Source organism: Amblyraja radiata, chromosome 46, assembly GCF_010909765.2.
Source record: "Amblyraja radiata isolate CabotCenter1 chromosome 46, sAmbRad1.1.pri, whole genome shotgun sequence".
Classification (NCBI taxonomy): domain Eukaryota; kingdom Metazoa; phylum Chordata; class Chondrichthyes; order Rajiformes; family Rajidae; genus Amblyraja; species Amblyraja radiata.
In genome coordinates this window covers 7,410,777-7,430,406 of record NC_046001.1, presented here as the reverse complement: position 1 = coordinate 7,430,406, position 19,630 = coordinate 7,410,777, and the positions used below count along the sequence as shown (strand labels likewise).

The window sequence follows — 19,630 nt, the reverse complement described above, 5'->3', positions numbered from 1 at the left end:
TGCATGCATAAATATGCAAATCAAGCAGCATCAAACGATTACGTTTCCCTTCCCTGCTGCTTCTGAATACGCTGCATAGAGGGCATTAGCCCGCTCCAACCCATTCGTTAGCTCAAGAGTGTTTTATTGTCATATGTCCCCAAACACAACGATTAAATTCTTACTTGCACGATATCTGGAGGATACAAGGTCCTGTTCCCTGCTAATGTTGCTTTCTGTTGTTTCTTTAGTGGCGAACAACCTGCAGAGACTAATCGATGACCCTCATTCGAACAGGACACTCACATTTAGACTGGTAAGGAGACCAATCTATCTCGGAACTTCTCAAAGATTTAAAGTGTTTCTTCAACCAGTTTTGCAGAATGTCGTGGATTGCCAACAGCTGTTGCTTTACCCAACTTTTGCCAGACAGATGTTTTTAAAACTGGAGAATGAATCACGCTGTAATATTGAGTGGCCAAGTAAATGGACCCAGGCATGGTTCACTTTATAAAGAGCTGATTGGATTCTTTCACAGAACACTGGCTTGAACTGCAGATTCTGGCAGATGCTTCCCCATCGCCCTCTGACTGGCCCAGTTATCAAAAACAATTTTGTACCCAGACGTCCGTTGCTATTCCAGGATTAGCGAGAGAGGTACGGACATCGCGAGGCTTTTCCTTTCAGTGACAGAGCTCCCTTGCCCCTCCCTCTTGTAATCTCCACACCAACTGGGAGAAACACATTGATGTTTCCATTTCAAAAAACCAGGGCCATCTGAGTTTCCATTGTCACAGCCTTGTCAATGCCAGCTCCACCTATTTCCCACATTGCCTGCCCCCTCCTCGACCCACCCACGCCCACTATTCTTCCAATCTCTGCTTCACCCATTGCTCCAGTCCTTCACTGTGGTCTGCGCACTTTGACATTGCCTTCAAGCCCGGTCTGTAACCCACTTGGTCCGGTCTCTCACGTCCACAACTTTGTTCAGCTCCTGTTTTTCACACTCGTCTGACTTTGTACCAACACCGTTCTACCTTCCTGCCCTCTCCTCACCAACCACTGATTTGCATTTCATCTCTTTCCTCTAGAACTCACTCGCCAAATCCTTCCCCTCTTGCTACCTTCAGAATTCCCTTTCAATCGGTCACCTCTTGAATTCCTCCTGCTCCATTTTACGGTGGCTGGTGCTTTGACGTCCTACACTCAGGATGTTGCTTGGCTGGCTGTATTATTGCTTTACTGGCCTGTGCATTGATAGAAAGCCCAGCACAACTGTACATCAGGTCTCCTTGAAACAAAATCTCGATGCTGGGTTGGAGGAACCAACCCACACCCTGAGCACCGAGTATTTTGTATTATTAATGCAATGGCTTCAGGTTTTGGGTTCAGCCCAGACTCAAGGAATGAGGAGCTCGTGACTACTTGGAAGGGTCAAAATTGGCATGACTGGGTAGCCTCAGAACCATCTTAAAGTTCAAGGCAGCACAGCTTCACAATCTCTGAGGCCATGGGGTAGTTGGCATCAGTGGAAAGGAGCAGAGTGGGATCTGGACGTGACAGACATGGTTAAATTGGGATATATCACACTGCCTGACCCCTCTCCCACACGTTTCACAGGCTCGTTCACCTCTTGGCAATTTTAACTACCAAACTTTCAATGCGTGACAGAATTCTATCCAGAATCATGAGGGCAAAATGTGCTCGGCTTCAAGTGTTTCAAGTTGTAAAATATAACCATTCTCTAAAGCAAGATTAAAAACGATCCTGAACGGAGGTGGTTTGAATGGCTTTTCTCTCGGGATAACACCCAGTGTGTGATCATTGTGGATCACATTGCAGAGCCAGAGAAACAACCTTGTTGGAAAGCCCCTGGTATGAATGATGTTAAAACTAAGTTCAGTTCTTCACACTGACCCATCCACATCCACCCCGCCATAGAATTGTGACTTGGTTCTTTAAAGAAAATGCAACCCCGACTTTGTACTTAGCAGCAAGCGGCATCACCTCACTGCAGAGTTCAAAGCAGACTGACCTGGTCTCTCGGGCACGGACTTTCCCCTCGAACCAGCCTCTGCTGCCGCCAGGCACCTCTGCAAGAGGTAGGCTGGGGACTCGACGACCATGGTGTCGTCAGGCTGTCTGGGCAGCTAAGCACGTGAAAGAGTTCTCACAAGCAGCAAGTCAAAGCGCAAAGGTCGAGGCAAACGCCTTGGATGAAAATACATTTTGGAAATATCAAAGAATTTAAATTTGTAAAGATTATATTTTGAAATGTTTATCTAAGGAAATTACAACCAACAGACAAAATGTAAGAGCAGTGTATGTTAACCACTAATTACAGTTCAGTGTGACATTAAAAACTCACTTCGATCTCGGCATCAAAGCCCAACCTTGTCAGAGTATTTAACAGCAAGACTAAATTCCACTAATTTCTTCAGATTCAGGCCAAACTGTGGAGTGCGGAGCCGAGTCAGTGACAGGAACCTTGAGATTTCCGCATTCAACGACAAACCCGTGGAAATCCCAAGGTTGCTCTCGGTGTCATGGAGTTTATGGATTTGATGGATTCGCCATTATAACTCTACAGTCGGGATCATTGTAGCCAAACCACCCCCTCTCTCCACACTTGCTATCTAGTTGTGCACATTGACTGCTCAGTAACGGGTGGAATGGAATGTCAGCCGGAAGCTCACTCTTCGCCCCTCGTTCTCCTCGCAGGTCTCTGGCTGTGAGGGTTACAGCCCAGACGAAACCAAACTCATTGGATTTGCACAGCTCAGCATGAGATGACAATCGTGCTCAGAAAGCGGTACCAAAGAATTCTGGGACGCCTCTATCAACACCACCTGAACCTCCCCTGCCCTTCCCCAAGAGCACTTTATATGATTCTGTTTAATTTTCATGCTTCAACTATCAATGTAGTAGACCTAGCACTAGAATCTGCTCCAAGTTCTTAGCCATATGCCATATGCAATGGGCTTATGCCTCTTTGAATAGAGTCAAGTGTCTTAATTAAATTGCAGAATTATAAAATAGAGGCAAGTTCATCCCCCTCCCTCTTGCAGTCTAGGTTCAGCATTAGGGTAAGAAAAGGTCTTAGAAAAGGACTGTACTCAGGTCATTTCATTTTTATTATTAAAATTTCCCCTCTGGGTTTGGAGTAATCACACCCTCTTGTCCTGCCCAGAATTGGCATTTGAAAATTGTTTTTTGGGCTTAATTTTCCTTAAGGTAGATATACAAATGCTGCAGTACCAGTTGGTATTATACTTTGATACATTCTCAGCAGTGAGATTATTCAGTATGGCTTAACCATTCTCATGCCCTCAGAACTCAGTCACCAATTAAACATAGGAGGAGAATTGAGTCAGTGGCAATATAGGAAGATTAAAGAACTACCGTTAGAAATGGCCAGTCTCTTGCACAGAGATGACCAGGCGAGTGAGAGCAGTGTGTGTGTGTGGAAGGATTGTTATGGGGGAGGTAGTTACAATATGGTTGGATCCCTATCTGACTGGTTAGAGCAGAGGCCCCTTCTCCTGCTTAACAAACATCTGCTTCTTGCAAGCCAGATGTTTTCAGTGCAAAACCTGACCCTGTGCCAGTGTTTGTCACAGCATGCACCTTGTGATGAAGGTCAGGACTGTGGGGTGGACTCAGTACGTACCATGGCCCTTCAGGATTGGGCAGTCCTGTAGTAGGCCCCCCTCGGTCATGACTGACCATGGGTGATGCATCCTAGTTTGCAGATGATGTGTGGTCGGAAGCAAGCTTGGGCAGCCTGGTAGCTCAGTGGGATGTGGCTGGATTTAAGGATAATTTCTCCTCGAGCTTCCCCTCCCAACGTTAAGCGGCTCACCATTAAAGCAGAGAATATTTCTCATATCTAGAAACACACGGCCGTACCTGCTGTTCAGCCTGGAAGTTAATCTGACTCCCATCTGTGTGTGAGCTTGCAGATACCGGGTGAATGAAAGGAGGCTTTTCTGTGGCATAATGCTATGGAAGGAAGGTGCAGGGGAGCAGAGCTGACGGGCTGATCTTTCTCTGCTGAACGATAAGATGCAGATACAAACTAAATGTTTTGGGGAAAAAAAAGTTGCTGGGGGGTTTGTGGGAAGCAACAGACCCATTCAAGAACTCTTTCATTCTAGGATTGGGGCATTCCCTAAAGCACACAGATTTCTGTCACCCAGATCCTTGAATCATAGTGTGTTGGCTTCAGTCCAGCCACAATTTCCTTGAATCATAGTGTGTTGGCTTCAGTCCAGCCACAATTTGTATGCCAGTTAGTGGGAGATTCTCTAAAGCATAGAACTATAGGAATAGCAAATAAGCAGTGCCTCTCTGGATTAGACTTGAATTTAGGCAGCACGAACTTGAGTACTTAGTTTGCACTTAGCCATGCTATTATATATCGGGGGAAGAGTGTGGTGGTAGGGAATCGTGGGATGCCCTTGTTGGTTAGAAGCAGAAGTTAATTGCAAATTGCAACGATGCCTGTAGGCAATGTTCCCCTGGAGTGACGCAGAATTCCTGGGTAGCTCCAGCCCATCCCCTTCTCTGTCCCTGGAGCCTTGCCCGTGCAAAGATTTGAAGCTGAACACTTGTGGGTTTGACGCCAACTCCAGCCTCAAATTCCAGGGGCAGGAAGTGGCTGCTTCTCATTTGGAAGGGGAAGGGGGGTAGAAGGAGGAAAAGGAGAGCTGCTCCTCCTCCTGAAAAAACAAAGATTGATAGGACCTGTTGACCTGGACAACTCGGGTAGTGGGAGCTGTGAACCCTGACAACCAAATGTAGACAGAGCAGAAACTATTGTGTACTGAACCGTTAGAAGCTGTGAAGCTCCTAGGTCTTGCCCTGCTCCACTATACTCTCAGAAATCAGTCAAGGGAGAGCTAAGGCAACCAGAGGTCAACAGATGAGGCTGTTCCACTGAACCAAATAAATGTGATAGTAATCAGGCAGTGTTGACTTGTGTGTAAGTGTGTGTCCTCAAGAAAGTTAGCACTGAGACAGGTTTTCAGAGGGATCAAGAACTCTCATTTTCAGCAGGGTCGACCCCTGCACAGTTCAGGTTTAGATGCAACATTAGAGGGGGGTGGGAAATCTTCCTTAAATAGGTTTGGTTAGCACGGCTCCAGTGGCAGAGCACCTGCCGCACTTGGTGAAGGAGAGCCCGAGGCCGGTAAGATGTGCTCCCAGTTTCACTGCCTTCAGCCACGCTGAGAGGATTAAAGTGGCCACCAACATATCAGGGCAAAGGAAAACACTTCTCGCTGTGATCTCCACTCAGCATTCAGGATAATATCTGAAACGTGGTCCATTGCGACCGAAGCTACAGTGTTACACCGCAGGGGAGAGGGGATTGAATGGTTCTCCTCTCCCACCAAGCTCAGTCCCCAGCCTGGTTGCCAGAGTCAGTCAGCTTGCCAAGTTGGAGCAGAGAAAGCAAAATGGCAGCTTAACCCAGCAGTGACACTTGGGAGGAGAACCCCCTCCATAAATTGTGGATAAAGAGCAGGGAGAGAAATGTTGTTTGTGGATTGGTAGGGGAAGAGTTTTTAAAAGATATATAGATAAAGGGGTTTGGTAGAAATCAGGTTGTGTTATCTGGGGGTCACAGTGCCATTCTAGGAGCATGCAAATTCATAAAGTGGGACACAGACTCTGAGTAGGGCATGCCAGTTGTTGGCATCCAGTTTAAAGTGGGCACAGGGGGTGTGCACCACTGTTTATTCTAATCACAGATGTGCAATAGCCAATATTCTGGGACAGGGCTTTAATACCAGCGAAGAAAAGGTTAAACAGAGCAGGTGTAAAGAGTTGGCGCTTCAGGTCAATTACCTCTCTGCAGATGAAGTTACGGTGATGTTCATCACCCCCAATCCCACAGACACAGGAGTGTTTGGATTTGGCAAAATACTGCAACCCTAACAAATGATTTTAGGACCAAGCACAGAAGGGGAAATAAGTTCTGTTCAGTGACCAGTAAGTGCACATGACTGAGGAAAGTGCCTTGTATTACTGCTTTGTGCAAAGGATTTACCTGGTTGTGGATGAGTGTGAAGCATTGTAAGGATTTATTAGTATACGGGTTTCAGTGTATAAATGCTGCTGCTGTTTATATCCCATGGTTACTGGATATACTGTATCCTCTTCATGGAAGATTGCCGAAATGGTGACTAATATTTTATTTAAACATTTGATGTGAATGTGAAGAATTGTGAAAGGATTCCACCATTTTGCAAATTATTTTTTGTTCAACATTGTAGAATGTGCCAGTAACCAACTTGTTGCCTACTGACGAAGCTCTCCCTATGGGTGTAACAGGTACACAGTTGTCTTTCAAATACGATTTAGCCAACCAGTTCACATGTGCTATTACATGCAACCATTCACAGTACCAGGTTTATATGGTGCTGGATCAATTTGTCATCTAACCCTCAGACCCCCAGTGGGGCAAGGTTAATACATGCAGCTCTCCAATGCAGAAGTGCTTTATAAGCACTCATCTATAATACAACACACGAGGTTGGCAGTCTGCGTAGGATTTCTGTGGAAACATTTCAGCTCTAACATTACTCATTATTCAAACTCCAGTTGCACTCATTCCTAGACCCAGGCCGAGTACGTAGATCCTGGTTAGATAGTTTTAAAGAGTAGATGACAGTCCCACCATGGGAACAGCATCCAGGAGAGAGATGCCACTTCTCAAAAGAAAAGTACACTTTCACTCAGTTCTTCAATCCAGAAAGTGAGCAGCAAGCTTGGCTGCTTTAACCTGGACTGCTCTCTCTCTCTCTCTCTCTCTCTCTCTCTCTCTCTCTCTCTCTCTCTCTCTCTCTCTCTCTATCACTATCACAGGAGACAAGACTATCAGCAGGTGTATATTACAAACCTACTGACTCCCAGTTATCTGGACTACACTTCTTCCCACCCTGCCTCTTGCAAAGATGCTATTCCCTACTCTCAATTCCTCTCTGCTCCCAAGATGAGGTCTGCCAGAGACATTATCCTTCAGGGAACGTGGGTTCCCCCCTTCTCTCATACATGGGGCCTCACTCGTGTCGCTTCTGTGTCCCATCATTCTGCTCTTGCTCCCCTTCCCTCCAGACGCCACAAAGTTCCCCTGGTCCTCACCTTCCACCCCACCAGCCTCCACATCCAACACATTATCCTCCGACATTTCCATTACCCAATATGGGATCCCACCACTGATCACATCTTCGTATCCAGTCATCTTTCCACAGAGACCGTTCCCTCTGCAACTCATTGGTTCACTCATCCCTTGGCACCCAAACCACCACCTCCCCAGGTACTTTCCCCTGCAATCACAGGAGATGCAACACCTGACGTTATAGCTCCTCCATCAACTCCATCCAGGGACACCGACAGTTCTTTCAGATGAGGTTCACATGTACCACCTCAACTCATTTACTACATCCAGTGTTCCCGATGTGGGTTCCTATACATCGGCGAGACCAAACATACTCAGTGACTGTTTTGCTGCTGAACACTTACGTTCGGTCCGACGGCCTAGGGGATCTCCAGGTTGCTAATCATTTAAACCTCTCCAAACAACTGGCTTTCAGAAGGAGGATTTTCCTCCCAGGGAATCAATTGAAAAGAAGCATCTTTTTAAAATAAAACATGAAATTGGATGTGTTGGGAAAGACAACTGTAGAGTACTGAGCACTTTGTACCATAGAAAGAGCTTTGGTGAATCGGTGGGAGTTGAGAAGCAGTTGATGATTTGTTTGCTCCCGCTCCTACATTCTGAAAATGTCACAAGTAAAGCAACCACAACCAATAGTTCCTTGTCTCTGCACTACTTCATTACATTCTCACTTGGTAACAGTTGTGGTTAAGCACCGTCTCAGCACTGCAGCTCCTGCACCACCATTTTGCAGTTATACGGACAGTCTGAGCCCAGCCTCTCAGTGCAATATTCAGAAGCCCAGTGTTGGTTTACTGAGTGTACATGTTTGTGGCAAGCATCAGCTTTGGCTCAGTCAGTCAGACTCACGCCCAACTGCAAACCTGGTCAACTTTACAGAGCAGCACTGAGGCAGTACCACGTTGCTGGAGACATTGTCTTGGCGATAATATGATGCATTGAAGACTCTGCCAGCTGCACATGGACATAAATCTATCTGAAGAGTAGGGCGGTCCATTCCCACTCCACACACACTTGGTCATTAATCCCGTCCTAACCAACACAGGTCGTAATGCATCATCTGGCTACTCATTTATTGCTCGTGAACCCTAATGTGCGCAAATTGGCTGCCACACATCTACAAAATGATGAAGCACACTTTAGTGCAAAAGGCAAGTCATTGATTGAAAAGCACTTTGGGACACTAAGGCTGCAAAGTTAAAGGCGCTAAATTCAAGCTTCATTCTCTGTGCTTGGTATTTTTCATCAATTGAGAAAAGCACAGTTGCTGCGGTTAATAGAATTATCATAAAGAATTCAGCCGCCATCAACAGTGCAAATAATCCCGAACTTCCAGGCTCATCAAATTAAGAAATAACAAGCGCAAATAGATTGGCTTGGGCTGTGTTCATTTGAATTGCCAGGAAGTGCAGGCTATTATATGGAGTCAGAGAGACAGGAGAGTTACCAGTGCCCCCACCTTGCTCTAAAATACCAGATATTCAACAAAGCAATCTCCAAGTTTCCCAAAACCAGATTAAGATCTGTAAACAAGTATTACCAGAAGATCAACAGAGACGGTCCTGGTTCAGCTTGGTCTGAACAGGATCTCAAGACAGTGGTGAAGCAACAGAGCACAAGAAGAAATCTTGCAACAGAAACCGCAGGAGAACCATTTGAATGACCGGGATTAAATACTTGGCATCTCAGTCACCAATTGTGTATCAGAAACCACAGGAACACCCTTCTAATGACAGATCAAAGACTGGGTATCGCAGGCACCAACTGTGCATCAGAAACAGTTGCGCACAATGTAAGGTTGATGTGGTAGTTACTCCTCATTTGGTCACGTGTGTGTCAGATGTAATAACAAGGATAATAGAGAGGAGGATTTGCAAGATGGTTCTAAGTGACAGGATGCTTCCTCGAAAAAGGTAGACCATTAAAAATGTTAGAGCCTGAAAAAGATTTAAGAATCTTGAACCACAAATAGTTGAATTGAAATTAAAACCAACCAAACAGATCAAAATTTTGTTTAAAGATTCTTTGAGAGAGCCAATAGCATAGAATGAGAGAAAATGTCCAAGTTGAGTTCAGATAAACTGATGACAACCAAAGAAAAATCGACAAAACTTTTCCAGAGGAGAAACAAAATATCTTAGCGCTAACATCAGCCTGAAGACGAGGATTTATTACCTTCCTTAAAGATAGTGCTGAAAACCACTGACATTGAATATGGACTGTATTCAAAACTTTGCAAATCTATACTGAGCTATGAACATGCTCCAAAACACAAATCAACCTAGCGATGATTGAGATACAATGAGCATCTCTGGATTTCAAAAAAGGGTAAAGCTATTAATGTAATTCTCAATGCTTAAGCTTGTAATGATTAGTCATGTCATAAATATTAAATAAAATTATAAGTTAGTGCATCTTTCTGACTTCCTCTGATGGCTGAACATTACAATGCCTCCTTCCAGCAATTCGGATGTTTGGCTTGCGTGACTTGCTCACACTGGGTTAGAGACAACAGTAAACTTGTGTCTTGTGAACAACAAATTCCAACCCAGTTCTCGGTGTTAGAGAGGGGGAGAGAGAAAATGGGGAAGGATTGTCTTTTGAATACTACCAATGAGATATTTTGAGAATTTGCCATGCCATTCCAATTCTGCAGTAAAAATGAAATGACAAATATCCTGGGCCTTTCTCCCCCCTCTCCTCTCTTCCCCCCCCCAGGTTTCCTGGTGATCAGTACACTGTTATTAATTATCAAACGGACACCATTCAAGGCAGCTTGCTTCAGAATATTCTTTGTCTCTCCAAATGTCTATGGGAGACATTTGAAGAACACAGGGCCAGGCACCAGAGTGCATGAACAATTCCAGTTTAGTGTTCCACCACCGCACGTCAAGACAAGTTTTCTCTAACAACTTGAAGTTCAGCCACGTTGTAGCAACTGCATTGCCAACTTTCTGGAAAGCAAATATTTCAAGCAGAAAACGTTAACCTTGAGATTAGTAAATGATTGGTCATGCAATTGGCAGTGATACGGTGCACTTGTGTAAAAATGTCACACTTGCATTCTTTACAATGGAGATAGCGTTCCAGCTCCTATTACAGCTGGTAATCCATTCAACGTGCAGAACTATTTAACCTCTTCACTCTGGGAGTCGCGTACCTGCGCTACATGCTGGCAATGATCCAGCAAAACACTGGACAATTTTAGATATTTACACAATCCACAATTTTTGTGGTCACCAGAATTTGGGGAGAACTGGTGTTCAGGTCACCAACTGTTTAACTAGCCCTTCGATCTAAATCCTTTTAGCGTGGGAACAGCTGAAGTCATTTTATTTGGGTGAAGAGTATGTTTCACTACAAATCGGAGTGTCCCACGAGTGACAAGAGACAAAATCTGGGCTGAAGTCCGAAGGCCACACCACCGCTTTAAACATCAAAGACAAATTCTTCTCCCTGTCTGTGAAAGATCCCATGGCATTAATTGCAAAGAGTTCTGGTGTAATGATCAGTTTTATCCCTCAATTCACAGGCTACTTAACTGCTTGCTGTGCGCAAAGTGGCGAGTATATTCTTGCAGCTCAGAGATTATTGCAGGAGCTATTGCTCAGTGTCAGCTCTGCATCCACATTGAAAAGATAGGCGCAGGTGCAAAAAAACTTCATACTAAAGAGTTTATTATTTATTACATGCTAAACAAAAAAAATCATGACACAGACAATACACACTAGAAAATAGTTTTAAGCAAAAGTCAACAGTATCGGTCATCAGTCCTTTTACTCCAAAGTTCAATTCGAATGTTTCTTGAGCCATTTCTGATTTCAATGGACGAGCTCGACTATGTGCCTCTGTGTTTTGGGGACTGAGCAGTAGGAATTCCAGCCTGGATGAATGGAATGCAAGTCTTTCCTCATCTGGTGGCTGCAGGGGTCTCCCAGAGAACGAGTGTGGGCAGACTCAGTTACCAGAGATGGGGTCCACAACACAATGGGCTCCGATGTAACGCTGACCCAGACAGCATCGTGGACAGTTGGTATCACTATTCAAAGAAACTTTGTGATGTCTGGTGATAATGTGTTGTTGGAGATCTACTTATCATTTGGTTGTCTCAACACAGGACACAGAGCAAGAAAGTAATCCCCGGGCAGTGAAGAGGTCCCCAGCAATCTATGCATCATTGCTTTTTTAATTGGAACTAAGAACGCAATGATTAACAGTAAAGTGAGCAACATCAAGCACAATATAATAAAAAGACCGACTTTACCTGCGATTAAAATGAAAGATCACCTTAAACCAAATCAAGTACCACAAGAGGCTGTAGTGGTACGCCCAACACACGCCCAGGAAGCAGAGTCCAACGCTGGGGAGCATTTAGCAAATACCAGAAAGGTCAGATTAAAACTGCAAACCATAGCACATATTATCAAACTCTTCACTTCCCATCTAAGATAAAATCAAAAACATTTAATATTTTCAGCAGCATCCCGTCCTCATACACATGCTGTCCGTATGTAAAAACAAGGTTTAAAATGATACAGAGAAGGGGGAACAAAGGCCGATTGACTGAAGACTAATGTCAGGTTGGCAACCTACAACATTGCTGCAAAAGTGGCGTTATTCTAATGCCTCCATTTTCATCTCACTGGAATTTGATGCACAACTTGGATGCAAAAGGCAATAATCCTTGCAATGACATGGTTACCCATCCGTGAAACTCCCATATAGGGAAGACTGTTGTTAAAGCAGGCTGGTGACAAAACATTCAGCCTCCGCGATGCGAGTGACTGATCTCTAGCTCGCTGGCAAACTCATTCAATCAAGTATGATGCCCAAAAAATAGAGCAGAGCGTGCGATAGCCTTTCACTTCAAGGCTGTTCTGTAGACGGGCTGGGCAATAAAAAAAAAAGACACAGCTACCTCAATCTCAGTTACTGACTTTTTTTTGCTCCATAAAACCTTGATAATCTAGGTGCCTTTAGTTATTGGATTGTTACATTATTTCTTGATCAGCCTAATACATCCTTTCTACAACAAATATTGGGAGACCATTTGGAAGGGGCATTAAAGGAGTCGACCAAATAGAATGTGTAAAAGGAGTCACAACTGAGCCAGAAGGTTATTTATATAGTGTTGGAGCCGAGTGAGTGAGTGTTGCCCAGAGCTACGATCCTCACTGCAGCTTTAACTGCGACGATCCCACCGCCACTTTCCAACACACACCTTTTGGGGTTGGCAACAATTACCAGTGGAGAGGAAATAGGATTCACAGTGTGCCCAAACACAGAGTCCTTTTCAGAGTGTCCCTCTAAACTTAAATGTAGCAGTCAGTTCCTCTTACTACAAATAGTTATTTTTCTTTTCAAAATGTTAATTTTGACATAGGCACGTGAATAAACCACTTTGCAGCAGGAAGGAGACCCGATACTGACATCTAGAACCCAAAAGGCCAGTCACCAATTAAAACATGTAAATCACCATATCCACAGTATCTAATCCTCATCTTCATAATACCTATTTCTCTTGATTTGTTCTTCCACCGACAGTTCCTTGCTCCCTTCCACTTCCTCGTTTTCATCCCCCTCCCAAAAACCAACGTCTTCCAGTTTTTTCTCATTCTCCGGGGACTCGCTCAAGGCAGGAGAGTCCGGCGGGGTTTGCTCTGCACTCGGCTCGTGCCGGGATTCCAGCTCCCTCTCCTCCAGCAGATCGGGTTCTCCTGCCACCTCTTCTGGTTGATCTTTCCCCATGTCCTTGCCTGGGGGCTGGTGGCCATTCTCGTTCTGGACCTCCACCTCGTCGCCGGCCACCGATCCGCTCTCGCCCCCGAGCTCGGCCACCACTGGCGGCTCATCTTCTAGGCTTTGCTTCCTCTCCTTCTTTGGTTCAGTCTTCCCCTCGACTTCTTGACTGACGACTGCCTCCTGGGCTACCTTCTTCTCGGGCTGCGGGCTCCTCACTGGCTCTTGGACCACCTCTGGCTTCAGGGGCTCGGCCACGGTGAAGGGTCGCCATCGCTCCTTCAGCGAGGCGCTCCGCCTCAGCCTGGAGCCTCCGGCAAAATCAGAGTTCCTCTTGACCAACTGCTGACGCTCGTCCTCTGGAGGCCATTTTGGTTTGTGAACTCTGATGCCCTCTTCAGCGGCGCTGGCTCCTTTACCCCCCGCTTCTGTGGGGGGAGGCCAAGCTATTCTCAACCTCTTCGTTTCGACAAGTTTCTCCACCTTTTCAGGTGACGAACTGGAAACTAGGGCCTCCATGCTGGCAGCCAGAACCCCAACCTTGGCGATAGAAAGCTCATCCACCCCAGAGCCATCAGCCTTGGCCTCAGCTTTGTCCGAGGCATCATCAGCCTTGCTCTCCACGGGGTCACTCTCGCTCCTGGACATCCACAGCACTTTGTGGGGCTTGTGGCCAAATCCCTCGTCGTAATTCCCCTTGGCCTTGAAGAGCTGACTGAAGTGCGGCTTGCAGTAGACGTTCCCATGCAGGGAGGCAAAACTCCCAAGGCTGAGCAAAACAAATTTGGAAACGTTTTAAGGCGGCTCACAAAGAGAGAACAAGGACCCGCAGAGCAGGCCTCAGCCAAACAAAAGTTGTTATTAAATGCAGACAAAGAAACAAAGCACAACACGGCAGCATTACAGGACAGTAATCTCAATGGAGTTGGTTAATCAGTGGATCCCAAACTAGACTCTCCAAATCCTTACCTCATCCCAGAGGCAAGATTGTCCCTTTATCTTCTTCCCCACCCAGTCTCAAAGGTTTTGGGTGGCACAGAGACGCAGCTGGTTGAGCTACTGCCTCACAGCGCCAGAGACCTCGTTTCAATCCCGTGCTGTCTATGCAGAATTTGCATCTTCTGTGACCTTGTGGGATTCCTCTGGGTGCTCAGTTTCAAAAAAGTCTTTAGAGATACAGCATGGAAACAGACCCTTCGGCCCACCGAGTCCACGCTGACCAGTGATCACCCCTTATGCTTTGATTCAACGTCTGGATCGCTCATCAGTCTGGAGGGCGGCAGAGCTGGGAATCGCAACGTGGGTGCGTTTACACCTGGAGCTGGCGGCAAGTGTGCTTCCCGCTCCCTTTAAACTCAGCCAGGTTCACTGGGAAATTATACTACAGTGCAATGTGGCAAAAGCAAAATTAAAAAATGTGTTTGTATATTAACAGGAGTCAGGAAAATCTGCCAGTCCAGCACTGGGTACTCAGGAGTGCCAGCTTATCAGAGTTTTATGGTATTTATTATTGGGAGAGAAAGATGTGTGGTGAGGGATAGTAAGCATGTGGACTCGATCTAGAGCTATCCAGTCTCTTTGGCCTAACTCGCCTGTGGCTGTGTCTGCCTGCCATTGCACCTGCAAGCACAAAGCCCAGAGTCCAACTGACAAATCAAAGGCAGGTCTTCAGGGATATAGCCTCTTGTTTGTGTGGATCGGGAATTTATTGTCTGTATGGAGCATTGGCTTGAGGTGTTGGGAAGCAAAAGCCCAAGGAAAAATCATGCAAAGTTTATCGTTACCCATACTTGTCAGAGAGGAGGCCCAGAGGTTCAAGAGAACACATTTTAGACAAAGACTAAGGGTGAAAGCAGAATCAGAGCCCTCACCTGAGTTTCATGTTACAGTGGCTACAACGGAAACAGACGTTGTGAAACACCTGCTGGTTTGCGACCAGGCGCTCCATGGGATAGACTGTCTTTTGGCAGGTGACACACAGCTCCCGAGCTGGGAGTTGGAACTTCTGGAGGCCAAACAGAAAACATGGCACCAGTTGTTAGATGAAAATTGTACAAGAACACCAAGGCACAATCTTGAACTGTGACAAGACAGTAGGAACCACTTCACATGTTCAAAACGTCCTTTTGATCTCAAAGGAATCAGAGGAGAGACTGGCTTGGAGAAAGTCGGCAGCAAGGATGGACAAATTAGGAGGATGTCACGTTTGGATTTTGCAAATTCAGTTTAGACTTTGGTTTTGATGCTTTCTCCAAACAGTTTCCCCAATTATTTGTCAAACACAGATTAGCAGAACAGGGGCAGGAAGAGGAGGAGGAGGAGCAAGGTGACATCTTCAAACAGCCTTGGCACCAGGAGAACAGGCCATTCAGCCCCTTGTGGCTGCTCTGCCATTCAGTAAGATCATGGTTCACCTTTCACCTTTGCACTGACCCACATCCTAGGATTTCTTTAACATCCAAAAAAATATTCGGTCTCTCTTAAATATACTTAGTGACCAAGCCTCCACTGGCTACTTGGGTTGAGAATTCCAAAGATTCACCAACCTCGGTGAAGAATTCTTCCTCATGTCTATCCTCAACCTTGCTTTGAAAATGTAGGCCTTGGTTTCTGACTCCCCACTCCGTCAAGCCCTGAAAGAATTGTGTGTAGATCAATGAGATCCCCTCCCATTGTACCAAACTCGTGAGGGGTCCAGTCAACTTAATCTCCCCTCATGGAGCAACTGCCCTCTCAGCATTCAACCTGGTATAGAAGGTGACGAGGTTTCAAGGTCACGTTGGGCTCAAACAAAAGTCTTGCCGAGTCCAAATCTTGCTTTACATTGAAAACTATCAAGTTTACATCAGAAATTATGCAAAGTCCTCAATTTTTTGTGGGGGTGGGCAAAAGGGATTGTATGGAAAAGTTTTTCTACAGATCTTGTGCCCAAAACACCAACCTTTACATGGCAACATTGGCATACTTGGCACCAGCTTGCCCAAATCCATAAATAAGAATGCCCACAATTGTTTGACACCTTATTCATTTAAAAAAAACATCTACATAAATGCAAACCAAGACTGTAATCCTCCTCTCCCTACCCAATAGCAACACAGCCATGCAGCTCAAGCTGAACGCGCTTTGGATAAGTTGTGCAGTTAACTGAAGCAGGACAAGGGCAGCATCTTGCTTAGACATCAATTCAGATCAAACAATTTTTGTTAAAGTTTAAAAAAATGTCAAGTTTCATTACAAAGAGCAAACAGAACCTCATATCGGAGAGAGAGGAATGCAGAGAGAGAAAAGGGATACTTCAGGAACAGGTAGAAGCTGAAAAATAGGCAAAGAAATAGGATTAAGCAGCAATATAATCAACAAGCAATAGGATGTCAAACGGTAATATCAAAAGAGTTTATAATCACAAAATGATTTAGTACTGAAAGAGACTAAACAATTCTTCACGTGTTCCCCACCCCTTGATTGTTTAAAACTCCAAATGAAATCTCTCCATAAGATTTTATTCTAAACATTTCATGTATGAAAAGCTGGAAATATAGTGAATATTTTCAATAGTCACCAGGAGAGCACAGAATCCCAGGTAGATAATCCATGGCCAAAATTCCCCTTTAAGAAATGAGCCTACTTTGGAGGATTGAACTTGGTCACTGACAGATACCCAATCTCCATTTGGATCTTCTCTAGGGAGCAGTTAATTCTAGTTCCATTCAGATTAGCATGGCAACAGATGCGGTAATAAGCTCATCGATCTTGTAACCATGGCAACCCAGCGCCGGAGAAAGGCTCCACGCAGCAGGTGGCTGACAACTTAGACGCAAGCTGCATTGTGCTGGAACTCTCTGGACAGTGACCGAGCAGTGTCCAGGAAACGGGCTATTTGCTCGGCCCAAAACTCCTCTCCTTATCCCAGTGACAAACCTGGAGGCTCAAGGTCTGCCACCGAGATAAGGGAGTCACTTGTGCAAACACTGGATGCTCTCCAGGCACCAGGACTATAGACAGACAGGGGCAGCATTAAACTGATCCAAGGTTTAGGGACTGCTGATGCTGCTTTACAAAGTAAAACACAAAATGGAGTAACTTAGCGGGTCGGGTTCGGGTCGTGACCATTCGTCAGACTCCGGGTCTGAAGGAGGTTGTCTGAAGAAGGGTCCCGACCTGAAACGGCACCTATCCATGTTCTCCAGAGACGCTGCCTGACCCACCGAGTCAGGTTTCATCACACTTCTCTTCCAGATTAGCTGAACTTGGGTACTGCAAATGGATTTAGCTGCACCTGATTTCAGACAAAGTATTCCACAGCAAAAGACTTCCAACTCTAGGAGACATCCATTGTGAAATAAGGTATTTAAGTTCCTCCCCCCCCCCCCCCCCCCCCCCCCGTTCACCACCCATTGCTCTCGCTTGTCACCCAAGCTTACACAGAGAGTGGCCACATGTGGTGAGATGTTGGGGCAACACCAGTGTAGTGTGGACAGATACCATCAGCAGGGAGACAAAGATGACTGAAGAGGAAGACGTTTTTTTTGTTGCACTATTTGCTGTAAAGTTGAACTTAAATGCCACCCAGTGGAGCGCCTACCTTAACAGGTTTGGCTGGAATATTTTGTATTTCCATGGTTGGTCTTTGTTGTTTTATATCGTCAGTTGAAAGCTTTGACATCCCTTCATTTTCTGCATTAAAATTCAGTTTTTTTATTAAAAAGGATTAAAAGAATGAATTAAACCCCACAGTGATTGCTTTGTTAGGTGCCAGCACAAACAGAGGATCAATGCTTACTTTCAGTTTGAAATGCAAACATGGCAAGGCCTCTAGTGGGCCACCTTCTGGCTGGAAATGGTTGTGCAGCAGCAGCTGACCACAGATCCCCATGGGGGTGGGGATAATGGTGCTCACTTGCCAGTCTGGATGGTGGAGGGCGAGAGGGGCAGATTCTCTGGTGAAATACGTGGACCCTGTGCACAGGCAGACTCCAGAGTTCAACCACACAGCAGAGCGGCTGATGCACTGGGATCTCTGATCAGCACGGCTTTGGAACTAAACCACCAATGGCCAGTTAGTGCCTTGACCAAAGCCGGGCTCCATTTGGTCCACTGACTTCGAATAATTTAGAGCGTGAACATTACATCCCCCACCCCCCACAGGAAGTGTTGGGCAGAACTCCAGAGGCAGTTGGGCTCTGGGTGGCTAGGGGTAGGGGTGGTGTCTGGTACAGGAAAGACTTGTGTGGGTAACGGAGTGTAACGCCAGCATCCCTTACCTTGGGCATCTCCCCATCTTTCAGAAAGCAAACTTTTCCAAGAGGATTGGGTGCTCTCAATCACAGAGCCCTGAGGAAAAGCACAAGGGAAATTGGAAAGTTGCATTTTCTAGTGTACGAAATTCCTGCTGCTCTTCAATCTGATCAATGCGCTTACACTCTGGTGCATAATGGACACCTTGATTCAATCATTAATCACCTGGTCAGCAGTGTAAAAAAGATTGAAGAGCAAGAGATTGGTGCTAAAAATTTCCAAGATACTAGTTAAATCATGGTGCTCCGGGATTATTTTACAAACTGAGATTGAATAGGTTCCGTTTTTAAAGTAAGTTGTGGATGAAACTGGAACAACTTGGCATTGCAGAAACCAGAATCACTGGTCAGAGATGTGAAGCTGGACACAAAGTGCTGGAGTAATTTAGCAGGTCAGACAACATCTCTGGAGTACATGGATAGGTGATGTTTTGGGTCGGGACCCTTCTTCAGACCAGATGTAAAGCTGCTGGGCTATGGCGATATGTTCCTCACATGCAGGGAGTTTCAAGGTGCAGTGCCCAACTCCAGAAAAGTTACTTGGAAAAGCGGTTTCATTAAGAGGCCAGCAGGCAACGCAGTCCCTGAATTAATACTGTGTTGCTTTGAAGTTCTCCAGAAACTGAAGGATTTGAAATATGCCAGCAATGAGTGCAATAATGTGGAAAATCACAAGAGACTATGTGTGCACCAGGAGCTACAAGCAGCAGAGTAATAAATGACCAAACTGCTGATTTTAGAGAGTGTTGATTGGCAGCAGTGTGAAAACTATGAACAATGGAGATTGCAGAGTGTGGGCTGACCAGAAGAGGGCACTCATTCACAATTATTAAGGCAGCCAAGAAAGCGTGTGGATGCATCTACTGAATATTGCAACACGTCCCGATGTTTGCAACGGATACAAGAACGGGCACCTCAGGACATCTCACACACCAGCAAATACTAAATCACACAACATCAGGAAAATGGGTGGAGGACATATCGACCTTCAGAGGTTGAAGGGAATTCTAAAGGTAATGGGAGGCTTTGATCCCGAAACTATGGAAGGGAAGCAAATCTCCTACCATTCTCCGAATCCAGGCATCGAGCCAAAGTCAAGCTGGTGGATTCTTGAAACAAAGTAGCTACGGTTCAAGTAGAAACAACTCAGCCATGACTCTAAGTCAGCCCTGCTGGGATCAATACTGTACAACTATTCCTGCTAAAGAACGCTGACATACCTTCTGCAGCTCCGCATGGGGGGAGGTGCTGGTCAAAGGTTCTGGTGGCACATTCTCTTTCTGTTCATTGCCGTTGCTTGCGTGTATTTCAAGGTCACTGGTGCATATGTCAGACTACAACAGATAAAGGCAGCACAAACATGCAGAGAATCAAAAGAACATCACAATGGTCTTGCAAAACACAGTCTGCCCTCATCTGCAAGCTGGTTAAATTA

At 45.5% G+C, this 19,630-nt stretch overlaps 2 protein-coding genes across 10 annotated transcripts in view; one reads left to right on the top strand and one right to left on the bottom strand.

Annotated features, from left to right (window-relative positions):
• Window positions 1–4,215, top strand: part of LOC116968837 (STE20/SPS1-related proline-alanine-rich protein kinase-like) — a 34,931-nt gene extending 30,716 nt beyond the window's left edge. For 4 of the 5 annotated variants that reach the window (XM_033015797.1, XM_033015795.1, XM_033015798.1 and 1 more), the window contains 2 exons: window positions 231–295; window positions 2,701–4,215. In XM_033015797.1, coding sequence (XP_032871688.1) covers window positions 231–295; window positions 2,701–2,772 — 137 coding nt within the window. In that variant the 3' untranslated portion in view covers window positions 2,773–4,215. The remainder of the gene's footprint in view (window positions 1–230; window positions 296–2,700) is intronic. The other variant, XR_004410540.1, reaches the window with a different exon arrangement.
• A 6,605-nt stretch (window positions 4,216–10,820) lies between these two features.
• The window catches only part of lima1 (LIM domain and actin binding 1), a 78,337-nt gene continuing 69,527 nt past the window's right edge, over window positions 10,821–19,630 (bottom strand). For all 5 annotated transcript variants that reach the window (XM_033015784.1, XM_033015786.1, XM_033015785.1 and 2 more), the window contains 5 exons: window positions 19,416–19,529; window positions 18,163–18,232; window positions 17,484–17,575; window positions 14,773–14,906; window positions 10,821–13,670 (listed from right to left, as the gene is read on the bottom strand). In XM_033015784.1, the coding sequence (XP_032871675.1) occupies window positions 12,653–13,670; window positions 14,773–14,906; window positions 17,484–17,575; window positions 18,163–18,232; window positions 19,416–19,529 (1,428 nt within the window). In that variant the 3' untranslated portion in view covers window positions 10,821–12,652. The remainder of the gene's footprint in view (window positions 13,671–14,772; window positions 14,907–17,483; window positions 17,576–18,162; window positions 18,233–19,415; window positions 19,530–19,630) is intronic.